The 11,601-nt window shown below is 48.5% G+C and overlaps 1 protein-coding gene across 2 annotated transcripts in view; it reads right to left on the bottom strand.

The window, feature by feature from the left end:
• Positions 1-1,087: 1,087 nt before the first annotated feature.
• Positions 1,088-11,601, bottom strand: part of dgo (ankyrin repeat domain containing protein 6 diego) — a 182,131-nt gene continuing 171,617 nt past the window's right edge. For both annotated transcript variants that reach the window (XM_089571760.1, XM_089571761.1), the window contains 5 exons: positions 9,163-9,261; positions 8,450-8,548; positions 6,964-7,185; positions 5,335-5,526; positions 1,088-4,008 (listed from right to left, as the gene is read on the bottom strand). In XM_089571760.1, the coding sequence (XP_089427886.1) occupies positions 2,635-4,008; positions 5,335-5,526; positions 6,964-7,185; positions 8,450-8,548; positions 9,163-9,261 (1,986 nt within the window). In that variant the 3' untranslated portion in view covers positions 1,088-2,634. The remainder of the gene's footprint in view (positions 4,009-5,334; positions 5,527-6,963; positions 7,186-8,449; positions 8,549-9,162; positions 9,262-11,601) is intronic.

Genomic DNA, 11,601 nt, shown 5'->3' with positions numbered 1-11,601 from the left:
TTATCCTGAAGAAACCATACTCTTCTTGTCTACAGAGGTGATCCTGACATGTCCATTTCAAGAAACGCTGAATAACTTTTAATATAGCTAGACCATTGATTTTGACCGTCTCAAAAAAATAATTCTTCTAAATTAAGCCCTAAGATCAATGCGACTTTTTTTTGTTGCTGTTGTTCTGTATAAAACGTGCACCTTTTTTTTCTTAACTGACCATGTACATTTCCACTACATGCGCTTGCATTTCCTATTCTGTTTTTTGTGTCTATTTTTCAACAGAAACTTCCGTAAACTCCTGTAAAACGTGCTTGCTGAAATAAATCAGAGCTGTCCAATCCAGAGGGATTTTATGTTCTTGTCGCGGCTGAAACGTAACCCATAGTTCCAATACTTCAGAAAGAATTAAGTGATAGCCCCAGCCACACATATACCTTCGTGTTGTAAAGCTTATGACTTGATTTTAATGGTACCAGCACTATTTGGTAAAAGGGCACATGACTACCGTGTGTTGACCTATTAAAAGTGCAGTCAAAGTTCCAAAAGGGTACTCGTCTGGGCTAGTCAGTGCATTCCGCAGGAAGAGGTACAGCGCATAATATACAGGACTAAGACGCGGACAGACACAGGCGCTGACTCACGACTCATGATTTTATTGTTATGATGACGCAATAAATAGGACAAGCTAAGCACAGTCAACCCGTGACGTTGCATCACTGATTGAGTATGTCAACAACAGGAAGAAAGAAGGAAGAAAGTTCCAAAGTTTAAATTTTTCAAAGGATTTCCCACCAGGGAAGGAAGAAGCCCTTTGGAAACCGGCCTTTTGATTTCTAAAGGCAAGTTTTCTAAACGGCAAGGTTAATGCTCGCTGAGAAACTTGGTAACCACTAATGTTTTGTTGCAGTTTCTGGTTTCCAGTTGTAACCTCTAGTTTCCGGTTTTCAAACGGCAGGCTAATGGCAACTTGTAACCGCTAGCTCAATGGTTGCTTACCTGTGCTCGGACGCCTTGCGGCTTCTAGACGTCCTCCTCGTCGAGTACTCAAAATGCAGTTACTAAAAGTTGCGTCTGTTGTTGAAACACTTGGCGGCATAAAAATGTTATGGCTTTATTACACGTCTTATAAGAACTGTACACATATTCTGGTGACAATATGTAAATTCTTGCATGTGAAAATGATTTCTCAGATGACACAAAATGCAGTATGATGTTTGCACATATTTGTATCTTTCTCACAGGCTTGCCTTGAACTCTGTGGATAACGCCTGCAAAAATGAAAATAGCACTTCCATCCCGAACACGGAGGCATACGGAGCTCTTTGTGGACTCTAAGAATCGGTGAGCCACTTTCATAATATGGAGACATGGTTTGCAAACTACGCATTTAAGTGCAACATTTATACATTCGAGAATTTGGCAGTGAGGGGGCTTTGTTCCGTTGTTAACACATGCAATGAGATGAGAAGCGATTTGTATCTTTGGAGAAGTGTACAGCGTATTTACTGTCGTGTAAGAATTTTGTAGAAATCATCAGAAAGCGCACGAACGTTGCCCTGAAAACGACTTCTAGGCGATGTCCCCTACAAGGACTAGTATGCGCCGAAGTCGTTTCCTATCTCCTTTTCCCGGACTTGCGAAGTTCAGCTTTTCTCGTGGGAAGAGCTGCATCACAACACAAGGAACAAAACTCAAGGTGTCATTCATGACGCTTTAGAGAATGTCTTTTAGACGAAAAGAGAATACGCTTATTGGGGCCCAAACTAGCATGTTAACGCAGGATCAGGACAAAGCTAAAAATGGTTTGAGTTTATTAAGCGGGAAGAGAGAGCGAAATATACTTGCATTAAATTTACTTTCCAAACCATGGTTTCCTCTAGCCGACTAGTCGTACGATGAGTGGCTTGGCATGGTAATAAAGCATGGTTTTTGTTACGTTGAGGAATCCTTTCCCAGTCTGTTCATGGTCAATTTTGATTGAATGATATTGAGGATGTGGGTGAAGGGGGAAAACAAAGTCGTAGTCCCCCATACTCTTGACATTCTATTGCTACCATGCCCCGTTAAGATGTAGTCTGAATGATGGCATACCTCTTGATTATGCGCCTGAGAAGACTGCAGTTATTCATATTAGCTACCCCTTCTTTTAATAACATATCGATCTATGACAGCTTACTTAAAGCAACTAGTTCCGCTCAAACAAATCCGAACGTCTTCGCATCTACAAATAAGCTATATTCCATACTTTAATAAAAATCCTTGGTACCCAGACTTGAGTTATACACCGTGTAACTGGAACAGTGAATGTTTTTGGCCACCTCCTCATCATGATCATTGTTAAGAAAGAACAGATGTTTTATGAAGGCAATGCATCGACAGTCAAATGCAAAGAAAAAATATAGTTCTCGGTATGACACACCATAAAATCTCTACATTGGTCCATAAGGTGACGTATTCACCTGTATGATGTCACGGCAGGTCCATCACACTCTCCTTACTACAGCGGTGCGCGCACTGAATGTCAGCATAAATAAGCAGCACGAAAGGGCGTGCACGCACGCGCTCTGAGTTCTTCCTCCTGGACGGGCGTGAAACGCATTCTGCACAAGCGATGTGTTTGAATTGGGCGGAGAGCACTTTTCACACTTCACTGGACGGACATCCGTTCTCACCGTCCACCGTGAGGCCCTCGTTAAGTTTACAGAGTTGGTCCTCCACCGCACCACCGTTGGCACTCGCGTAGGCGGCACCACCGTTGTAATATCCTGACACGGTGTCAGCCCCTGGCGTGGCAGCGACTTCGCTGGGCGATGGCCCGTACGACACCCGCAGTGGCCTCGCTTGACTGCTCGGCGTCGAGAAGCGGTGCATGTGGCTCGAGTAAGGTGGAGGGTACATGGGCCTCGGCATCAGCGGAGGCTTGGCAGGCTTCGGCTGCGTCGGCGGTGGCGTCGTTGCAGTCGTCGTCGTCGCCTGCGGTGCTGTCGTATGCGCCGACGGCACGTCACCGTTGCTGATCGGCTTGGGAGACTGGCGTAAACCACCACCGCACGTTCCGTTGGCCGTGACGGGCGGAGACGGTGAGTGGTTCGGGCTCACCTCTTCCCTTTCCTTCTCTTCGTCCTGGAAGTCCTCCTTCTTGAACTTCGCCGCGAGGTCGCCGTTGGTCTTGAAGCCCCTAACCGTTACCGGAGACGGCTGGTCTCCGGGACTTCGGCGGCCGTCGAGCTCACCTCTGCCTCCAGGCGGAGAAGGTTGCTGCTGAGCTAGTAGCGCCGCGGGGCTTGTTCGCTCCCCAGCGTGCTCCCACAGCGGGTACTTGGGCTTCGCGCCGAGCTTCTCAAAGTCCGGCCTGCTTCCTCCCGCCACCCGGCTCGCTAGGTGAGCCGGTGGTGGCGGGAGGCCCACTTCATTGCCGAACAGCCCTGACGGCAGTGGTGCCTGCATCGGAGGTACACGCACGTTGAGCGCTCGGTCGTTGGCTGCCAGTTCCTCTTCGTCGAGTCCGTCCGCCCCGTTGAAGTCTCGGAGGACTTCCTCCGACTTGGCCCTGGTGACTCCACCGCAAACGCCGTTTGGCCTGAACCTCCTGGGAAGATGGGACCAGTGGGGCACTTCGCTGAACCTGTTCTTGCAGTCGGAGGTTTGTCCCAGAGGGCTGCAGCGGTAGTTGACCTGCGTGACCCGCTCTCGAACGTAGCTCTGGAGTTCGTTCCGGAGCTCGGACTGCTGCGCCTCCTGTCGTCGCTCCCGCTCGAGTCTCTCGCGGAGCGCCACGCGCTCGACACGTTCCTGGCACTCGGTTTTCTCGGCGGCTAGTTTCTCGCGCACTGATTGGTTGAGGTTGAAGAGTTGGTTGCGCGTCTTACGCTCGAGGTGCGCGATCTTAGCGTTCAGGTCTTCGTGCGCGTGGTCGATGTGGTCGATGAGCTCCTGCTTGTCCGCCTCGAGCTTCTTCTCCACGTTGTGGAAGAAAGGCGCGCAGTAGCACGTGTAGCCCTTGCCCACTGGGCCCTGCACGGCGAAGGACAGAGAAGCAAAGAGGTTATGAGGTGCCTTTAACGAGGCGCATGCACTGCTCGACTGTGCACCCTTTCTAAGAGCGCGCTTATTACCATTGAATAAATGTAGTTGATAGAAAGAATAAGTGCTGGCAAAGATTTTGCTTTCATTTTGTGGCTCATTTCTCTGCTTGCGTTCACATTAAGAACTTGGTGAACAAAAGCGACCTCCTTACGCATGCACATTTGTCCACTTCTTTTAACGCAATGAAAGAACGTTGTTTTACAGTGCCTAACTAGATCATTCTGGTTGTTCAGGTATATATAAGAATTTATTTGATACCTAAGAATAAAGCGGTGTCACTAAACATCAGTTTATATGATGTCGACATAAAACTAGAAGGGCACGTCGGCGTTAAGTCCACTAGCCCCTCTCCTGATGTCCGCGCCATGAACTGGCTCCCCAAAACGGGCCTTAAAACCTTTTGAATGAAATATCGGCACTTGACGAATAACAAAATTCATATCACTAATTTTCATCAGGCGCAATGAAAAAAAAAACGGCGGGCTCAACTAAAAAAAAAAAGAAAAATGGCCGCCTGAATGGAATAACAACCTCTTCGTAGAAATTCCTGGTGCATAGTAGGGTTTGGAGTGCTGTGGACATGCAATCTATCATTCAGTGGAAACAGGGTGCGCTCGTCCTTGTGTGTCTTACTTCGTGCCGGTCTAAACTTGCGCTGGTTCTACTCAGCGGATTACCAACTCGCCCCAGCTTTTTTTTTTTAGCTGTCATTCGGTCTATCGAAGGCCTTGTATCCTATATTATGTCGGCAATTCTATCAGGTTCCTTTTTGTAGCAGAGTATTTGTGCTAAAGTAAATGAAAGCGCAATAAGCCTTGTTATAGCTCAGGTATAGTATAATCCTCTGGGAGGATTATGTCGAGCATGTCGGCCAGAGCTAGTTGCACCAACTCGCCGAAACCTTTACGCAGTAAATAATCGTGGATGTGGTGGCGGCGAAACATTTCAGAGGGGCTAACTGTAGTTAAAAGAAAGAAAAGAGACAGAATGTGTAGACTGAAGAAAAAGAAAACAGAAAGAATTACGCGCTGTGGAAAATAGAGCGCTATACGAAAAAGTTTTCGATATCCTACCTCCCCCCCCCCCCCCAAAAAAAAAAAATATCAACGAGCCTACACATGTGAACCAAGCCAGTAGAGGTATAAGAAAGATTGCAGGTACCAACAGCTCAAGTGTCGGCTGCGTCACAGCACGGCAGTTTGCTTCCAGAGGACTTCTGCCAAAAAAAAAAAAAAAGCTTGTCCGTAAGTATACCTTTCGTATGTTTCCGGCCAGGTCGAGGAAGTACTGTTCTCCCTTTCCCAGCGGCTCGGCAGGAAGAGTCTCCAGTTTTGGTGACGGAAACGCTCCCAGGTTTGGTGTCTGGTGGCAGCCGTACGGGCTCAGCTTGCCCTTGCGGTCCTTCTTCTTTTCGTCATCGAAGTGCACCTTGTGGCCGTGCTTGTTCTGTGCAACAGGAGAGCAAACGTCCGTACACAGATTCAGTTGCAGTGGGTGTATGTGGAAAGGCTCCGTAAACGGGCTAGCATTCATAGTTACCATTAGATAAATAGATACAAAAACAGCGTCAAGCAAGCAACAGTACAGAAGAAAAATGACGTAAAGCGAGCACCAGATGTAAACTTGGCGAAGCCGATGGTCTTCTCCGGCTGTCAGATGCCTTAAATGTACTCCCACTCTTGAAGACAACTTTTTCCTAACTCCTTTTTTTGTACTGTTTAATGCTCACGTTCTAAAGTTCGCAACAGCGCAACAGGGAAGCGCTGATAACTTTGTGCATTCCTGCGTTCTGCATCGCATGTGAATATCCGCAGTTTCTCCTTTTGACGGCGTTGTTCACCACATCAGAGGCGGCTCGGTCTGCGAGTCGCACGGTGATGCCACCGATGATATTTATATTAGCTACAAGCACATAGTGGTAGACCCTTTAACCAAGAGGTGTGGGATGTCTGGTATGTAGGCAAGGACTCCGAAGTTTATTTCTGAGTTAGGGGGCAAGACTTCTGGTCTATTTTGTTATTTATTTTATGTTGTACTTACATATTGAATTTATATTTTTGTTCATATTTTTTTACTTTGCACTCGTCAGATATGTGTTTAATACATAGGAAACTTGAATTGAAATGGGAAGTTTTATAGGATGCACAAACAAACAGTGGCCGACTGTATTAAAAAAATTTGTACATAGTCGATCTCAATTCTGCTCGTCATGCGCGTGAACAGGGGTTAGACAGTCAACGTGAAATGTTATTTTTACGTTACTCAAATCAAATCCTTTCGGACTGGTTACGAAGCCTATTAGCTCAGCCCCCCTATGCTTTACATTAATAACGTCCTAGAAATGAAGCACTTGAAGAATTCAAGAGAATTATGATCTTAGTGCAAGCAGTTTAAGAATTGGGTGCGCCGCCCCCCCCCCTCCCCCCCTCCCCGCCCTCGCCCCTCTGTTCCAAGGTCCCTCCACGCTGACGTCGAGTACACGAGGGATGCTTTTACTGAGCCATTTTATGGTACCTGCCAATTCTGTACTTATTGGCCGAATAACTAAGCTCACATCATCGAAATCAAACAGTCGGGCTAGGTTAAGGAAGAACCAGTTGGCTTTTAAATAATTTACATCAGTCTAGACCGTTCCTCGCGCGCTAGAACCGGCTGTTCCGCACGTAACTCGGCATGAGTGTATTATAGCGCTGCACAACAACTCGAGGTCTATTAAGTGTGAGGCCATAGTTCACGTTGAGGCATACTTGAAACAGTCAGGTAACCTTGAAAGAACTGCTGACTGATGCATAGCATCCAGCCTTGACGATTTGACAAAAGTATACGACACACAATATCATACAGTTTATAGCTGCGCCTCTCAGCCTATGGCCCGCCCCGTACCTTCTTGTTCTTGTCCCGACGGCAGCCGGGCTTGTTGTGCGAGCTGTCCTTGCTGCCCTGCGAGGTGCCGCTCTCCTTGTCCCGCTTCTTGGCGTCCTTGCTCTGGTCCAGGGGCGAGGAGGAAGTGTCCAGCTGGATCACTTGCGGTGGCGGGTGCTCGATGAGGTCGGCCACCTCGTTGAACTCCTTGCGGCGGGCGATGTCCAGCGCCGTCTCCCCTTGCTGCACACCAGCCGTGCACGGACACACACTCACTCAGGAGGTGGCAACAGTCTATTAAAAAGCCTAGGATGCGAAGCATACCGCCGGCGGAGGCTGCGCGTCCGCAAGCGAGCGCACGAGTTGAGCCCCAGCTTTCAAAGCTGTTGTGACGTCAGCGCCCCTAGCGGAAGGAGCGGGAGTTAGGCCGCCGGCGGAGGCTGCGCGTCCGCAAGCGATGCGCACGAGTTGAGCCCCAGCTTTCACAGCTGTTGTGACGTCAGCGCCCCTAGCGGAAGGAGCGGGAGTTAGGCCGCCGGCGGAGGCTGCGCGTCCGCAAGCGATGCGCACGAGTTGAGCCCCAGCTTTCACAGCTGTTGTGACGTCATATCACGCGGTGCGCCGATGTAGGTCAAGTGGTAGCTACGCGGCCGCGCGCGGTGCAGCAAGGAAGAGCTCGGTTGTGCGGCTAGTATGCTTCGCATAAAATTGTTAGTTCTATAGAGACAGGACTAAAGAAACGAGATACGACTGTCACAAACAGTTTAAACTACTCTACCTCGCCGTCTCGTTTTTCGCTGTCGCGCCATTTTTGTGCGACAGCTCTACTTAACGGCATCCCAACCAAGAATCTAGCGCGAAGCCTCGGACTAACTCGGGTAAGCTCAGGTTTGTTCGGAGGAGCGTCGCGCAAGCCGTATCCAATGGGAGGGTGACCATGAGGGTGACCTGGCCAAACCTAGCATAGCAACAACACGTGCGGAAATATAGTAAATATTGCCGCGACTGGGTTTCAAACCCACGGCGGCACGAACTTCGCTGCAGCCACTGCACGAGGGCACTATGTCATCGCCGCAGCCCATCACGCCTCGGGTTAAACTGCAACACCCTCTCGCGCAGCACATTGCACATTGTCGTCTTGAACCAACTTCGATATGAGGCGCGAACAGATCAGATCAGCCTAACCTAGAACAGCGCTTACCCTGAGTCCAATATCACCGCCAGACGTGCCGACGACGCAGCAAAGCAAAACTATGAATCAACCAGGCTAAACACATGCTTTCGCACGTCTACTAGATTTAACTACGTTAAAACTATGCCACTTTTTTTTTCTTAGCGTGCAACACGAATTAGCCCTGCAACGATGCTCTACAACAGATCTCGCTATCGCGCCATGTAATGAGCTCATGTTTGCCAAAGCTTGCGCACCACACTACCCGCTATGTGTTACTGGTGCAACGAATTCGTTCCGTGAGTCCTGAGAAGCGCAAGACACTGCGCAGCGTACCTTGTTCGTGATGGTCGGGTCACAGCCGGCTTCCAGGAGTATCCTTGTTAGTTTCCGTCGTCCCATGGCTGCTGTTATGTGGAGGCCACTGTCTCCGTTCTGTAAACAAAAATCTTCTTCACCGATGCGAAAATAGTCAAGGAAAAATATGTAGCCTATTCAGGTAGTGTGAAGCCACGGAAGAGTGCGGGTGCTATAAACAGAACCTATAGTTCACCACATAGTATAAGCTATTTTTTTTCACTGTTATCTTTTACTTCAATGGTGCAAAAGGAACTGTGGCGCATCACGAATATCGCCTTTATATGATCTGCATGTCTCCAGGTCAAAAGGCAAATTCTTGTTTTACTAAAACAACTCATATTCCAATGCCTGATCGTGCAAACCGTCATCGCTTGTATGATCTACGATCTCATGGCACGCGAGCCTTTGTTTTTAAACGTATCTAACTATTATAATTATTGCGGCACAGTCTACATATATGCAGCTGACTAAGACAGTTATGTGTGAATTAGCTTGTAACTGCAACCGCGGTGTACAAGGTCTTGTCCGCGGATGAAATTTTCCGTCCTTGGCACGAAAAAGTGGCGGCTGAATTGCCAGGATGCGAATCTCCGTGGAAGGAAATTATAAGTGATTTTGTTTCTGCATGAAAACACTGGGAAAATGGCGCTCAGCGAAGAGCGAGAGTGAGAGCGGCGGCGCTGTATCACCTTGTTCACTTCGCTGGCGTTGCAGAACGCGCTGATGAGTATCCGGAGCACTCCGGCGTGACCGTAGCGCGAGGCCGTGTGCAGAGGCGTGTCGCCGTACTGAAATAAAAAACAAAACAAAGCATATTTCGTCTGAAAGCTCCAAAGGCTTGACCGGAAGCGCTGAACCCTTTCTTCCAAGCGCAAAAAAAAAAAAGACCATGTTTAAGAACTGCACTTTTCGCCTCTCCCTCTTCTTTCCTTTGTTTCTGATGCGGTGTTACCACAGGCTCAAAGTAAAATGGTTCAAGGAGACGTAGTTAAATATGTGATATGCAGGTCGAAAGTTGACACGCACGATGTGTAGTTTAGTATAACGTTTTGGTTTGGTTTGTGGGGTTCAATGTCCCAAGCCTACTCAGGTTATGAGGGGCGCCGTAGTGGAGGACTCCAGAAATTTCGACCACCTGGGGTTCCTTAACAATTGACAATCCCCTTGGTTCGATGGCAATGTAGGTTCTGTCAGAGTCAAATTTAACGCGAACAAAACAACTGGAACGCGACCACAAAAAATCAAGCATATTAGAGGCTGGAGATGAAATACAGGCGTGGGCTATTAACATTTCAGAAGAGCGGTCTTTTCGGCTTCGATGGGAAAATGAACTGCTCATGTATTTTGCCTCCCTAGTATAATATCTGCGAGTTGTGCTGTTCGCGTTTCAATTGGCTTGTTCGCGTTTCAATTGACACTGATAGTACACCTTGCGACAGTAGACCGGCGCTAAGCTACGTGAAGGGCAAGAAGGCGCAAGGAACACGTGAGAGGCAAGCTGACGCAGATCTTTATCATGCGGACATGCGTATAGAGGGTAAATCGGCTGGTGTATACACGAATTAGCGAAACAACTAGGGTTTAATAGGTTCGTAGTTTAAGGGCTCGCCAATTACCCATGGGCCTCACTCTTCTGCGTAGCTCAGCGATCTCTTATGTTTTGCATGTGCCAAAGTCTCGCGCTGTTTCCGTGCCTTCACCGCACGTGTTCTGAGGGATAGGAAGGGTCTCGATTCACCGTGTTACCAGATAGTCGCCGTTTCCGCGTATAAAGGCACGATGTACGTTCATGTTCAGAACACTATCTTCAGGCACGGTCAATTGCGCAGATTGTCGTTCGCGCAAACGACCTAGGAGACTCATTGCCTCTAACAGCATCCGGAATAGCAAACACGGCAAATAATGAGGTAAACATGTACAAGACGAGAGAGCTGAGAGCAAGGATATTTTGCGAGAGAAATGTGCCACCGCGCCTCGCACCGATTTTTCCGCGCAGTGACGCCTCGTTTCACGAGTGCCTATTACAGGCACTTTCTCAATGACTCTGACTGGAAAGCGTGCGATGCGACGGCTATACAGGCAGATGCCGCCGTGAAGAGTTCCGACTGCAGCCTCCATGGGCAATTTGCTTAGTATTTATTGCCGATGGCGAAAGGAAGGTAGAGCGCATGCGCAACTGCCCAACACACACACACCGGTCATTCGGCATATGGCGGCAATTATACTTTTTGCCGGCTATAAATATCGCCGCATCTGCCTGTTTTGTTCCTTAGAGAGAGAGAGAGAGAGAGAGAGAGAGAGAGAGAGAGAGAGAGAGAGAGATAAAGAGGAAGAGGGCAGACAGGGATATTAACCAGAAGGGTGTTCTCTAACTTTCAAGCGGCGCCTCTGTGGTTCCCTCTCGCTTGCGTGCCGTGAGGTGTTGGTTGTTTGTGAGCTGTGCTTTTATCTCGTGAGAGTGGTCGCTGCGATTGGAGATAAGCTTCTCCGCCATACGAATGTCTTTTCTGACGACGTGACCCTTCGCGACTGCGCATCGCCTGGAAGATAGTTCGCGAAGGTATAGACTTGGGAATATGTCGGACGAAGCATGCGATAAAGCTGGGGAGGCATGTCGTGCAACAAAAGAACTCATGCAAGGAATGTTCACCAGAGTATAATCTCATCCACCCACATAACTTTCTGCCGCCCCCTGCTACGTTTGCCTTCTCTTGGAATCCACTCCGTTACCCTTACAGACTGACGGTTATCTTGCCTTCGCATTACATGCCCTGCCCAAGCCCATTTATTCCTCTTCATTTCGAGTAGGATTTCGTTAACCCGCGTTTGTTCTCTGACCCACTCTGCCATCTTCCTGTCCCTTAGCGTTACACCTGTCATTTTCTTTACCACTGCTCGCTGCGTTGCCCTCAGTGTAAGTTGAATCCTTTTAGTTATCCTCCACGTTACTGCTCCATGGGTGAGTACCGGTAAGATACAGCTGCTGCATACTTTTCTGTTAAGGGATATAGGTAAACTGCCACTCATGATCTGGAAGAGCCTTCCAAATACGCTCCACTCTATCAAAGAGCGCATACTGCAGAGCAAAAGCATAGCCTAATACGCATTGCCATCTCAATTAGTCGGTC

Source organism: Amblyomma mixtum, chromosome 2 (genome assembly GCF_055824585.1).
Source record: "Amblyomma mixtum isolate Tamu chromosome 2, ASM5582458v1, whole genome shotgun sequence".
In the NCBI taxonomy this organism is placed as follows: Eukaryota; Metazoa; Arthropoda; class Arachnida; order Ixodida; family Ixodidae; genus Amblyomma; species Amblyomma mixtum.
The sequence above is the reverse complement of the archived record's forward strand: the minus strand, read 5'-3'. Positions and strand labels throughout refer to the sequence as shown.